This window comes from Beta vulgaris, chromosome 2 (assembly GCF_026745355.1).
Source record: "Beta vulgaris subsp. vulgaris cultivar EL10 chromosome 2, EL10.2, whole genome shotgun sequence".
NCBI lineage: Eukaryota > Viridiplantae > Streptophyta > Magnoliopsida > Caryophyllales > Amaranthaceae > Beta > Beta vulgaris.
The window spans coordinates 25,475,843-25,490,075 of record NC_079203.1 but is presented as its reverse complement, the minus strand read 5'-3'; the positions used below and the strand labels follow the sequence as shown (position 1 = coordinate 25,490,075).

General features: G+C 37.6%; 1 protein-coding gene across 1 annotated transcript in view; it reads left to right on the top strand.

Annotated features, from left to right (window-relative positions):
- Nucleotides 1–271: 271 nt before the first annotated feature.
- LOC104906347 (uncharacterized) overlaps nucleotides 272–14,233 on the top strand; it is a 33,804-nt gene continuing 19,842 nt past the window's right edge. The window contains exons 1-7 of the mRNA XM_010695087.4: nucleotides 272–1,145; nucleotides 1,219–1,293; nucleotides 1,375–1,433; nucleotides 1,522–1,657; nucleotides 4,795–4,891; nucleotides 4,992–5,058; nucleotides 9,445–9,543. Of these exons, the coding sequence (XP_010693389.1) occupies nucleotides 893–1,145; nucleotides 1,219–1,293; nucleotides 1,375–1,433; nucleotides 1,522–1,657; nucleotides 4,795–4,891; nucleotides 4,992–5,058; nucleotides 9,445–9,543 (786 nt within the window). The 5' untranslated portion in view covers nucleotides 272–892. The remainder of the gene's footprint in view (nucleotides 1,146–1,218; nucleotides 1,294–1,374; nucleotides 1,434–1,521; nucleotides 1,658–4,794; nucleotides 4,892–4,991; nucleotides 5,059–9,444; nucleotides 9,544–14,233) is intronic.

Here is a 14,233-nt window from a genome sequence, read left to right as displayed (position 1 = left end):
TTTTGCTCTGACATATTGCTGTGCAATACTTTTGGAAGTTGGTTTGTGGAAGTGAGAGAAATGGAAGTTTCAAATGAGTTTGGGGTTTTATATGTTGATCTTTAATCTTTGTTTTTCCACGCAAAATATGTTCTATATTGTTTTACTAAATGTTCTATTTGATATTTGCAGTTTTTAGAGTCCGCGTTTAGCTTGTTAAAAGTCGCGTTTTGTGTTAGGAGTACGAACTAATGGTGCTCTTGGGAGCACGGACGACAAATTACTTTGTAGGTATTTAAGAAGTTTATGCTTTGAAAAATAAAAAACTTTGCACAAAAAAAAAATAAAAATAGTTTACGTTTAATGTTTGTTTGCGCGAGAAAGAAATAAATGATCACCCGACTTGGTAGAGTTCGATCAATCCTACCCTTTCATTTGAAATCAATCTTCAATCTTTTTACACCTCATTCAAATCCCAAACACAAGAAAAAAAAAAAAAACTCCTCTCCCTCTCTCTCTCCTCTCTCACATAAGGTCGGCTCACCACCACCACCACCACCTTCAACCACCTCACTTTAAAATCCCCACCCTCCAGAATTGCTGAAATCATTAATCTAAAAACCCCAAAACCCAATTCCCCCAATTTTCCCTGTTCACGATAACAACCACTAACAACCGCCACTACTATCAGTAGCTTTGATGGTCAAACAATATGGGTGTGTTGCTCTCAATTTGTTGGGTAAGGCCTAAGGGGCTAAGTGTTGGTATAACAAGAGCTTGATATATATGTATATGTATATATTTGTTGGTTGGATTACAAGGCCTTGATGATATACACTATATTGTAGAGTTTTAAAGTAACTCTACTAGATCTGTAGAAACAATTTGGGTTATTAATTAGGAGACGAAGGATATGGGGTGTTTTGCATCAACGCCAAAGGAGGGTGGCGGAAATAGAAGACGGCCGAGTAATATTGGGGATGTTTCAGTGTTCGTTCCGGGGTTTCGGATTCCGAAACCAGTAGATTTCTCTGTTTGCCTTGGTGATCAGGTTCCAAAACTTGTTGTTGATCGTTTGTCGGCTCTTCGAACTCAAATTCTTGTAATGGTAGGCCACGAAGCTCTTACAGTCACTCGCTCACGAAGAAAATCGGCTACACAACACGGTTAGTTAGTTCAATTTAAGAATCTTTGCTCATTTCATGTTTGCAAATTTAACTCAATTTTTGCTTTCTGCAGGAGGTTCGACTTTGGCTGATCTTCAGCAATCTCTCCAAGATTACTTGCCAGTTCTGCTGGGATTAGTTAAAGATGGTATACATTAATGATAGCATTTTGTTTCCATATTTTTTTTTGGGTATATTCTAGTTTTTAATTTTACTTCGAATTTCGTAGGAAGCCCCTTACAGCACAAGATACAATTTGTTTGGGTTAATCAGGAGGATGTTGCAGAGGTCGGTCTCGTACTTTATTTATGTGATGTTACTTTCTTGTTGATTTGTTTGTTGGCCTATGAATCAATTCTTGTGCCCTGTTTTTCAGGAAACGACCGTGTCGAATGCTTGGTATGAGGTATTGTCTGTGCTACATCTGATGGCGATGCTATCGTTATCACAAGCCAACCTCTTACTTCTCCCCAGAATATCTCCAGATGGCTATCAGCCAAAGGTCTCAGATGGTAGGCATAGATTTCATGTTTTAAGTTGATGGAAATTCAACTGCTGTATTACTTTGATTATTTGTGTACTTTTGTATTTTGAGATTTTGGGATGTTGATGCTTATTTATCAATATTAACCAGTACCTGTTCCCTACTTACCATGGTGTCAAAACAAGGCTGCATCGTATCGCCCGTATCGTAAAGGTTTTCATATCTATCGAACTGATATTACCCGCATCATGAAGGTGTAAAAAACCCGCATTTTAGGTGGGTTTTAGGCATATTTCATGGTTTAAGCCGATATTCAGCGATAGGACAACCACATCATCTCCGCTCCCGCATCACCGTGACCGTTACCACAACCGTAACCAAAACCGTATTTTCGAACTATGCTACTTATTGCTTACCAAGAAGTTTCTGAAATGGAAATACTTGCGCCAGGGAATGTTTACATATATATGTGCTTTTAAAATGCTGATTGCTGACACCATAATAATTGCAATCTTCTGGTTAAGAACATATGGCTGCTACCCAGCTCTGTGGTGGATACACTTAGAGCTGCATGCTTCATAGAGATATTTGTCAACAATGCTCTTTAAGGTTTGCAAACCTTTATTTATTATTGTTCACACCAGCTGTCCAAACAAAAGCTTTTACCCTCGTTGCAACTTTAGACTTCTGAGTTATGGTATTTTGAAAGATTGTGTTTTCTGCAACTGGTACAAATACATGAGTATCTTTTTCTTCTCGTGTTACTACTGGTAATAGTACCATAATGATAAACTTCTTTGCAATTGTAGGACTTTGGGTGAAAAAGTCATTTCAGTTTCAACCCTAAATTTACAATAACATGTATCTGTGCCCATCCTAGGCCAAAAGCTCACCAAAGGGTTAGTAAAAAAACGAAGCCTTTACCTTTACGATGACGAAGCCTTTACCTTTACGATGATTTTCCGAGCTGAGTGACTAACTTAATTTCATCGCCCAAACTCGTCTCAAACTACACTGGTTAGCTTGAGCTTGGTTAAAATGAAGAATTTCGAACCAAGTTTGTGTTCTAGTATGGTGTGAAGCCGTGAATGATGTTTAGACAATTAACAAAAGAGTACTTTTGCTGTTGGCTTTTGTGCTGTACGTAGTATTCAATTTTGGTAAATAATTATCGTGTCTTTGTAATTACATGAAAGGTTTACTCCTTAGGGTTAAGCATAAGCGCACCCAAGACGCGCCTAGGCGAGGAGCGAGTCCAGTTGCGAGTAAAATTGCATTCGAAGACCTAGGCGAAGCGAGGTATGCCAGGCGCAAAGAGGCATGCGCATTCTGCCGCTTCCGGCGAGGCGCCAAGCGCACTGCTTTTCTCGCTTACTTAGGAAATGCGAGATAGAGGAGGAGATTAAGTTTGGAACTAGAAAAAAAGAATCAAATTTCTTGTAAATCAAACACCCAGGTTTTAAGTCATAAATTTGACCAAGATCCCTCATTTAGTTGCCCAAAATGGCTTCTATTTGGATCGTAAACCAAAAGGCCCCAATTTGGTGGAACCCTAATTTCTAAATTTTGGTAAAAGTTGACATTTGGGCTTTGTGTTCATGACAGAGAGGGCCGAATTGAATTTTCCCGTGGTTACTGGTGCTTTATTCCTTCAGTAGCCGACGCGGGTGAAGGTTTTTTTTTGTAACGGGCTTCGATTTACCCTTTTTCTCTCGTGTTCTTCCTCTCAAGCCGGTTTCTAAATTAGACCCTTATCTTTATCACTTTTCTCTTCTTTTCTTTTTCTTGTGGTCCCCACTCTATAGTTCACTTTCACGTGAAAAGTTGAAGTAAAAGCCCACATTATGTTTTTTTTGAGGTGGTTTTTGCTTTTCCATTTGCAAGTCTTCTGTCCATGGCAAAGTTACTTTTCCTCTCATCATATATCTTTAAAATAATAGTTTACAATCTTTTTTAGAGAATAATATAATTTACAATTAATATGTTCTATTATGCATCTTTGATGTTATAATTATTTTGATTTAAGTATAAATAGGTTCCATAATTAATTTTAAAGGTTTTTAGCACCAAAGGTGCGCCTAGCGCCTTTTAAGACTAAGGGGTTAAGGATATTAACAATCTTTTTTAAATTCAAAAGATATTTGCTATTTTTTGTGAAGTTTATGAGCCTAGGATAACTGATATGGAGTTCAAAGAACTAGAAGTGCAATACTTATTTCGAACTCAACTCATTTTAAAGCAAATCACACCGAGCTGAACTTGCATTCCGAGGTTGAATTGCTCATGATCTTCTCTGTTTTTGGCCAACCGTAGGGATAGTTGTTAGAGTCGTTGAAGAAACTGCTGATGACTTCATCAGGTGTTTCAAGCGCTATTCAATCACTTGTATATTAGAGAATATGAGGGAAAACTAAAAAGATGTCTCAGCAAGTGTGCAAGAGTGGAAGTCAAAGAAGCAATCTCGAAACATTTGTTTCTTTTTCAATAGACTACTTTGGCCACAATGTCTCTGCACGCCACCCTGAGTTAGGCTGACTATGTCAGACGAATTATCTTTCTGAAAAATTCACTTCAAAGTCTGTTAAATTTGCTTTTTAACTAATTAATGCATACCGTCTTTCTCAAACTTGCATTTTAAAATCTACTTCCTCTGTTCTTTTTCTATTGCAACAATTGACTTTTCACGCTTGCGAATGCACATCTTTAAATATCAATATCTTTAATTACTTTTTAGTAAAAATTTGGTATTTTAAAAGTATATATCGAGACAAATCTAATAAGCCACATGACAATATTTTTTTCGTATGTAAAAATCACAATAGATAGTTGAGGATGGTGAGTGAATAGTGTAAATTTATCATTGTTGCAATAGAAAGAACGGAGGAAGTATATGGTTAATTTGCATTTAAATTTTAGATAACCAGCTCGTCTTCTGTCTCTCGTATTTCTTGCAAAATCAATTTGGTTAATTTGTGTTACAAATATTGTATATTGGAGTGATTGGTTTATAGGTGATCCGTATTCAGTTTCTTTGCTATGTGCAGCTAAACTAATTCTTCGTCTTCCGTGCATTTTTTACATAAGTGAACATTAGATAATTGGGAGAGTTCAGAAGACCGCTTTTCTTCATTTTAAGTCTTCGAAATTGTTGTTTATTTCATGCAGAAAGCAGGCGTGCTTCTGTTGATGTCTTCTTGAAGGCAGCAGGATACCTTGATTGTGCTGTACGCCATGTTTATCCACAACTTTCAGCTGAAATGAGGTCAGAATCATGTACTTCTGAATTGTGCCATTTGTTCTTCTATTACAATAAAAAGTATCCTTAGTCATAGTGCTCAGAGTATCATCATTTTTTACTATAGGAGAAACTTGCCAGTAGACCTAGCTGAAGGAGCTATACGTGCTCTTTCTCTGCAGGCACTTGGTCAGGTAATTCTAGCTTCTAACTTGTTTACCTCATACTCTGAAACCTCATCACGTAAATTGTGTTGCTCTTCCGTATTTTGTAAATCCGAAATAAATTATCTACTTTATTAGAATGACTATTAGTTGATATTTATGACGGTTTATGCTACCCTTGTAAAGGGTTTTCTTAACATGCAGGCTAGATACAAGTTAGACAGTTATATTTTTGTATGTGCGCGTGCGTGTGTGTGGTTTACCTAATGTAGGTTATACAGAGGGTTAGATCTACTAGGAAACAAGGTCAAACATCAATTAACTTGACAATTTTCTTTTTTGGCAAAGAAAAAAATAGAGCCTCGAGCCCCTATGTTCTATACATATAAGAAAATTATGGTATCTATAATAATTAACTTTAGTATCTTCCTTTGAAAAATAATATAATATTAAAAAAATATTAATCATAACATCCCATTAATACTAAAACTAGAGGCAAAAAAATACTCTTTTTCCCTATATAGAGTAATATTAATCTTTTCTTTTTACATCGGAAAAATTTGCATTAAATAAAACTCGAATTACACACTAGAGAACAAACTACCACTACATAAATAGTCATGAATAAGATTAGCTACTAAAACATGGGGGGAAGGGGCTTAAAATTAATCTTCTACAAATCATACTTCTATTATAAAGAACATACTCAAAAGTTACTCATTTTGTGTAAAACATAACCATAACAAATAGGTATACCAACAAAAAATGTTAATAATATAACATATCAGTTAGTATTATTCTTTCTAGTAAGGAGAAACCTTAATGAGTTGCGAAAGGGGATCCCAACTTGCCAAGGAGATCCCAACCGAGAGAAAATGCTCTAACCACCGAGTTATCCCTAACCTTATACCAGTTAGTATATACTATCTCCTGTTTTTATTAGTTTATCCGTTTCTTTTGCACAAAGTTTTAGGAGAAACAATGTTGTGTGACGTAGAAAGAGAGAAACTATTATTTTATATTAAAGTGGATTGTATGTGCGATGAAAAGTTAGTGGTCCCATTCCAAAAGTTGAAACAAAAGAAATGGGTAAACTAATAAGGGACATCCCAAAAAGGAATACGGGTAAACTAATAAAGACCGGAGGTAGTACTTCTAAGTGAAGTAGCAGTATTTTTTGCATATAACTCTTAATATCTAGTGAAATTTCAATAATGATTAGCATTCAAATCTTAGAACCCTAAGAGAGACTAGGTGGATATTCAAACTTTTGAACTTCATTTAAGAATTTACTGAAGATGAAAGTTGGTAATTTCTTGTTAATTTCATTATCTCTATTCCTAATCTTTGCTTATTTTCTGCTTTATTTCTGTTAGATCTTGTTTTCTTGGAATATTATATTCCCTTTCTCTTTCCCCTCCATTTTTATGATAAAGAAATCTCTTGAAGTTTTCCCTTGGTTCTCTAGTTTAGGGTTTCTTCATTAACCGTCATGTTTTCATTGGTTTGTTGATGGTTTGATCACCACCTACGGATAGACTTGGTTTGATTGTTAAATTGAGATTTCCAGGAAAATAGACATCTCTTACTTTAGGGTGTCTTGATTAATCATCATGTTTATGACTTTGTTAGATTAGTTACTCATGCCATGAGAATAGGCCATGAGTAACTAATCGGGCTTCTATAATTAGCTCGAGAAAATAATTAGGGTTTTGTTTGAATGATTCCTTCCTTGCAATAACCTCTAATGTATTTCCCGCTAGCTTAATTTGGATGTGAGGGTTGATTATTGGCGAACCCCCCACTCCCCTAATCTTTACCTTTTTCATCCTATTTTTGCTAGATTGAGTTGTTGGACTGTCTAATTTATTTTAGTCCATTGTTCAATTCATTACTAAAACTCTAGATTTCTGTTAATTGAAGATGTTGGGGCTTTTGTTAAGTATGCCGAGCGAAATAGAATGGTGTCGGTTCCATCTGTTCAGTCATGAGACAACTGTTTATTTTCCGGCAATGGTGAAGTACTATCGTGATGGATGAAGAAGGGAAAGATTATGGGAAGAAAATGTTTTTTCTTTTTCCTTTTTTTGTTTAAATAAATATTGGGAACAAAAGAAACCCAGGTGATATTGTGATATATGAAGTAAACCTCTCTCTTTACCCCGCCAGCCTGACTTTTCTTATTCTTTTTTAAATAATTTAAACTTTTCTACATCCTTTACAGCTGTATTGCATTGTCTTGAATTACTGCTTTTGTACACTGAATAAATTATTCCACTTTATTACACACTTATCAAACACTTATATTTTTCCCCTAATGCAAGTAAAATCTTATCGCTTTTTGTTTGGTTTTAGCTTGAAATTAAATTAGAATCTATAACTTTTAAACCTCAACAATATGGAATACTTGAACATATTTACTAAAAAAATCTAGTATCCAAATTAAATTTAAGCATGAATTATGACCCTAAAAAGCGTACCAAAAAAAATCCGCTAGCGAACTAGCAAATTACGTTCCCGTACCCAATCTGCGATCCGAAGCGGTCCGCGAACTATGTGACACTGGTGTGTGAAGTACGTGATAATAGAAGAATGAAAAGGATGTGCAAAATTTTAGTGAGGAGCATAGTTTTTGAAATTTAGGAATACTAGTACATATATTTTTTTTTTCAATTGCAGGTATATATATGCATGCACACGTGTGTACATACTCCCTGCATCTTTGGGAACTGATGTCACCCTATTTTGTTTGTTTGTCATCTATGACCATGTTGTATTGTAAGACTCTTGTCTAAGTAATTTCATGACAGGAAAATCAATTTATTTAATGGGCAGTCAAGATTATTCAAAACTGGAAGTGCGTAAACGTGAAATTTCCAGTTTTCAGTAGTGGTTTCTGTTTCTGAAAATCTCTGTTATTAGTTGGTTGCTGTATAGTGCCAAATTTGCTCTTCTTGTAAATATTGAGTACATGTTGAATGCCTAAGATCCTCTCTTCCGACTGCAACATGATACTGGTAAATGAAGTTATGGGGCTAGTGTGCTCTTTTAAGTGATAAGTTAGTCATACTTGTTCGTTGAGGTCTTTACTTGTCACAAAGGATAATTCAAGTGATAAGTTGGTTATTCTTTTTCGCTGAGTATCTTACTGGCTAGAGGAAAATGCGCCAGATATGTAATACTGAAAAATTTGAATTGATGATCAATTGGATTATTCTATGAATGGCATTAGGTTGGAACCCTCAAGCTGGATGAGGGATGGATTACTGAAAATATGTTAAAAGTGGTCGTGTGAATAGTGCAAAAGTCAAATTTTGTTGTAATATTAGTGATATGGAGGAAAAATGTTGGTGACCACCTGAGTGCCTTGTTTGACACTTGGCATTGGCTTCGTTACCCTTATCTTCTTTTAGGATTTGTAATGCAGTATTTCGGAACTCTTTCTCCGTCAATAAGGGTGGACCAGGGAAAAAAAACTCGATCGCGGTCGCGTTCGCGGGAACGGTCACGTTGTCGCGGGAACGGCTTGTAACGGGCAAATAGAACGTTTCGCGGCCGACGCGGCGTGAATTTTAAAAAAAATTCACATAACTATGTTTCAACTTTATTTGCATTTTTTTAGGTTATGAAGCATTATTACAACATAATGTAATCAAATCTAATAGAATATCATGTTTCATCAACTATATAATTAAATCATAGAAAGAATTTGGCCAATGTTTGAAAAAAACGGATGTAACGGTGATAAAAGCGTTCTAACGCGGCGAGTTCGTGTTACGGAACGGACAACGCGGCGAGAAGTATGTGAATTTTATTATGGCGTTCCGTAACGGGATTTCGCGGAACGGCAAATCCAAAATCCGTTACAGAACGGCCGTTCTGTAACGGAACGGGAGAGTTTTAATTCCCTGGGGTGGACACCCTTTGGATGCTGCTCGAATTTCTTTTGCTGTTTTAAATGGTCGAGGAACTTTTTGTCAAGTCATTTTCTTTTTTGTTTTTGATATTTTTGTCATATATTATTGAAACTTATTTTAGGGGAAAGTGTCCGAGTAACTTATACCTAAGTGCAATTTTGACAAGCCTGTATAGTTTGAAAACAGTCAAAGGGAATCAAGGTTATAGGTCGATTAGATTCCTTGTCGCTGTATCCTATCAATGCTCAACCAGGTCTTGACTGTTAGAGAAATTATGCTTGTCAAGAAATTTTGGCACAGGAACACAAGCAATAGGTTCCCTAGCATACATCTGTATTCTACTAGCTGTAGTGAAACCAATGTGCTTTCGGCTTCCGTTTCGACCCTTGCTTTAAAGGACAAGATTGTTGAGTAATGCTATTGATGGAAATCTTGCCGATCGAAGAGAACAACTTTATATTCTTCTCTGATTTAAATCTTTGTAAATTGATTGATACAGGGTGTAGATATCCAATTGGGAATGGCAATTGATAGTGCTAAAGCTACACTTGCTGTTAAGCGAAGGCTAGCATGTGAAATGGTAAAATACTGGCAACAGGTATATTTTGTAACATTTAATACTTCCTTTAAGGCCCCATATGACTTTTGTAATCAAATGATATTAACTTTGACTTTTAAGATCTATATGATGTTGTGACTATTATTAATGTTGGTTGTTAAATTAGGTTGTTAAATAAGAACTGTATGTTTATAATCGTGTGAAAACATTGCTTAGGGTTAATCTAAAATATTTCAGTACTGTTTAACTCAATATGATGTAATGAATCTATGATCAAAGTTAGTGAGTTTATCCACCTGGGTACATGTGGCAATTAATTTGAGACACAAGTATTCTTTGTTAATGTTCCCTTAGCTATGTGGTTAAGCTGGTTCTGATTGAGATTATATAAAATGCACTCCACTCTTATGTTAATTAAGATTCATGATTAATCTTCTTAAATTACTTTTTCTTTTAATAACATTTGAGCTAGAAATTGGGGAAATTTCCTTGAAGCAATTTAACTTTACTAACTCATCAACTAATAACTTGAACATGATTGGCTTAATTCCTTTTGGGAGACTTGCTTTTAATCCTTAGATGATGACATAGATTCTCTTGATTTTTTTAGGCTCCCTTGTCATAAAGACTGGAAAGGTCCAAGCTAAGGACAATTAGAGTTGGCACACATGCATGCTCGCTCTTATAAATTTAACCGAAATAAAATGAGTTTTCAGCTCTCGCAATTGACTAAACCTAAATGACTATTAATTAGTTTGAGTTTATAATTTGTTGATAACGGGCTTAATTAATGTTGGTACTATTTATACATTGAACATATGGGTAGAAGCAAATGCTTTGTAAAAAAGTGTTAAATGTCATGTTTAAGGAATTGTTTGGGACCCTCTTGTCATGTTTAAGAAAAGGCTCATTAATGATCTTGCACGACACTGAAGCTAACATGGGAGTTTAAAGGAATCTGGTATTGTATTTAAAAGACCATTACTTTTGATGACTAGATGAAGTGGATTACATCCTTAGAAGATGGTCATAATTACTAGGTGAGATCTTAGAGAAGTTTAACTAGTTCGATGAACTTATGTTTGATAAAAGGTGGAACAAAGCATGACTGGATTGAAGGCATCCTTTAAAAGGAATTTTTTTATGAAGATAGGCTCAATGGAAAGAGATATTGAGAAACCTAATTAGAACTCGGAATTTCCCACCACCTTAATAAGATAAGGTAAAGTGACGCTAAGCTAAGCCAAGCCAAGCCAAGCCGAATTATGATGCAACGAATTATACAAGACCTCCTATTACGGTGACTTATGCTAGAAGGAAGGCAAGGAATGTTAGTTAAGTGTTTCTTCTAGAAAGGATAGAATGGTCCTTTTACTTCTTTTGTTTGTTAGCACAAGAATATGTGGCTCTAATTATTCTGTAGTGGAGAATGGTAGTGTGTGTGACAAGAAATAGGGGCTGAGGTCGGTAGTAGGAATCATCTAGAAAAGTAGAAGGAGAAAGTCACCATTAGGAGAGACTCAACCTCTCGAAAGTAATGTATTAGTTGATTTCCTTGGTCATTCTAATCCAAATCTATTCCCCGTCCATTTTGTGTTAATTTTCTATTTCCTTGTTAATTCATACTCCCTCCGTCCCATACTACTCTTGACACTTATCACAACACGTAGTTTTAGATGCTGAGTTGTTTGGTTATCAGTTGTTATTTTATTGAAAAGTAGATGTGATAGGAGTCGGTAATTAGTAAAAGTAGTATTATTTTATTTTAAGGAGAGAGAATGTGGGCCTTGGTTAGAGTTGGTAGGTAATAAGAGTGGTATTATTTTATTTGAATAAGAAAGTGTGGGCCAATAGATAAAAGGTAAAATGATAAAAATAATAGTGGGTCATATCCCAAAATAGTGTAAAGAGTATTTTGGGATTATGTTGCTCGGACTCTTCATTTCACCTCAAGTACCCATGTCGGATCCTCGACACTCGGACATGGGTAAGACACCTAAACACTTCATTTTGGCAAAAAAATTGAAAAAGTTCCAAAAAATAGCCGAGTTGGATACTTGAACACGCACCCGTGTCGGACATAGGTTTTCGAGTCCGAGCAACATAGTTTTGGGACAAAAAAAAAGGAAAGTGTAAAGAGTTTTTTTATGACGGAGGAAGTAGCGATTTTGGTATCCGGTTGCATCCCACCCTTTTTTCCTTGTTCTGTGTTTCAAAAAAAAAATTTGTTCACCGTGGTTAGACCTCCAAGCAACATCCAACAGCAATTGGAACAACACTTCACAGCGTTTCGAGCAGAAAACAACCACAGGATCGAACAACTTGACCACCACCTTGGAGGAGATTGCACTTGATGTCAGTTGAGTGACTGAGGCGCTGCAACTCACCTTCACTTGTCCCGACGAGAGGATTGATCGTTCCAGGGAACTCACGAGGCGATGATCGCTCAGAGGTGACCACCGCAAGGGGAGGCAGAGTTCTTTGCCAACTCACCCAAATCTAAGAGAGGATTGGGATTTTGAGCTAGCAAGGCGGATGACAGGAGAGGGAAAGACACCGGTGAGCAAGGGGGTAGAGGCGGTGTGGGGTGGCGCTTTAAGAGACTGGACTTACCGATCTTCGATGGCCAAAATCCAGACGGTTGGATTTTATAGGCGGAGAGGTTTTCTAAGTTTTATGGGTTGAGTGAGGACGATAAGCTGGAGGCAGTGGTTGTGGCCCTGGATAATGACGCCTTGTTCTGGCTCCAGTGGGACAACTGGTGACACCCAATACGACGGTGGGAGGAGTTGAAAGGGTTACTCCTTCGCCAATTTCGATTGACATTCATCGGAACGCTAAGCAAAAAGGAGATGAGGGGGTGCTGGAGTAGCGCTGGCGATTCATTGAGGTGCTGGTCCCCTTAGAGGATGTGGCGGAAGAAATAGCAACGGGCCACTTCATCAATGGTCCAAAGGAGAGCATCAAGGCCGAGGTCGGGGTCTTAAGCGTAACAAACTTAGACCAAGCTATGGACCTAGCCTTAAAGTTGGAATATATGCTCCAACAAGGAGAGGCCCAAACCCTAACCCGCCAACCCAAAACCTTTTCCATCTTTAATTCCCAACTCAACAAAGCCCATCCACAAAATTCAATCACCCAACCCAACCTTATAGCACCACAAAAAACCCGAGCCGAACTGCCTATAACCCGCCCAACACCCACAACCCCTCAAAAGGCCCAACTAGAAGCCCCCTTCAATCCACAGGATCTTATAACTCTCCCCCTAAATCCACCTACTCTAATACCCTAACATCCAACGAAGTCATGAGGCTAAGTGACTCATAGCAGTAGATGACGATGGAGAAGGGCCAATGTTTTAAAGGTGACGAGAAGTGGCCAGTGCAAACGTAGTGAGTTGAGTGTGTTGTTGGCTTGGGAGGAAGAAGTTAAGGAGGAGATGCCCAAGAGGAAAATGATGTCTCTCCCCTTGACAACCCCATCTAAACTGAAATTTCCCTCAACTTAGTTATGGGGTTGAACAACCCGAAAACCAAGAAGCCTAGGGGGGAAATAAACGACGAGTCAGTGATGGTAATAATAGATTCGGGGGTGACCCACAATTTTATCTCTTCTCCGGTGTTAAAAAGATTGGGAATTCCGGTCACCCCTTCAAAAACTTTCAGGGTAGCCTTGGGCACCGGTGATGCCCTTCACGCTGAAGGGGAATGCAAGAGGTGGAGATTGGGGACAAAACTTACCGGCGAACCCGCGAGGAGAAGGCAAGCTTTTGGCGAGCATCAGTGATCACCAACGAGCATAGCTCGATCCAACATCGACTAGAGGGTCGAGGTCCAAGGTCCAAGGTCCAAGGTCGTGCAGATCTAGGGTTTCAACCCCACCGCACATGAAAGAAAAGTCGGCTAAAAAGGTGAATTTTTTTAAAAAAGATGGCGGTGGCATACGCGCTCCCCTCAAAGCCAAAAGCAGCCGCCGCGCGCCTCAAAGCCGAAAGCGGCCGCCTCGCGCCTCAAAGCCGAAAGTGGCCGCCTCGTGCCTTGAGAAAAGGCGCCCTAAATCGTGCGCCTCCTTGCGCCCATCGTCGTCCACCTCACCTTGGTTGGTGGATGCGTTTACTCGCCGCCTTGACTCTCCTTGTGCATGGGCGCGCCTTTGAGTGCGCTTTTTAGATAAGCTCCATGTGGACAAACACACCTAACTGAAAAGGTTTAAAGTGTTCTATTATCCTTATTTCCCTAAGCCAACTAAAAAACAAGAATTATAAGAGCTAGTATAATTGTCTCATTTGGGTCCTATAACATATATCTGACAATTTGTTATTGTAGCCTCCACAACTTTTGTATTTTGCTAACTACTACCTCCATTTCTTTTTTAATCTACATATTTTTTTTAACATGTCCCATCTATTTTTTCCTACTCATGTGGTTTAATTTTTAATATATTAACCGAGCGTAAAATTTCTCTCTCGTACTTTTCAGTTTCTCTCTCCATCTTTTGAGTTTCTCACTTTTGGACTTTCTCCCTGGTTCTCCTCTAAAGTGAAGTGAGTAAGCTAAAACGAAACGGAGTGAGTAATAAACAACTTGCTAATTAACCTAAAAATGAATTTAAAAGTTGATCACATGAATTTCTAAGTTTCACAACTTTAGGCCAACCATCATAGATACCCTCTCAAGCTTCCTTGGTCTTTTCAGCTCATGGTCAACACCGTCAAGTTCCAATTATATTA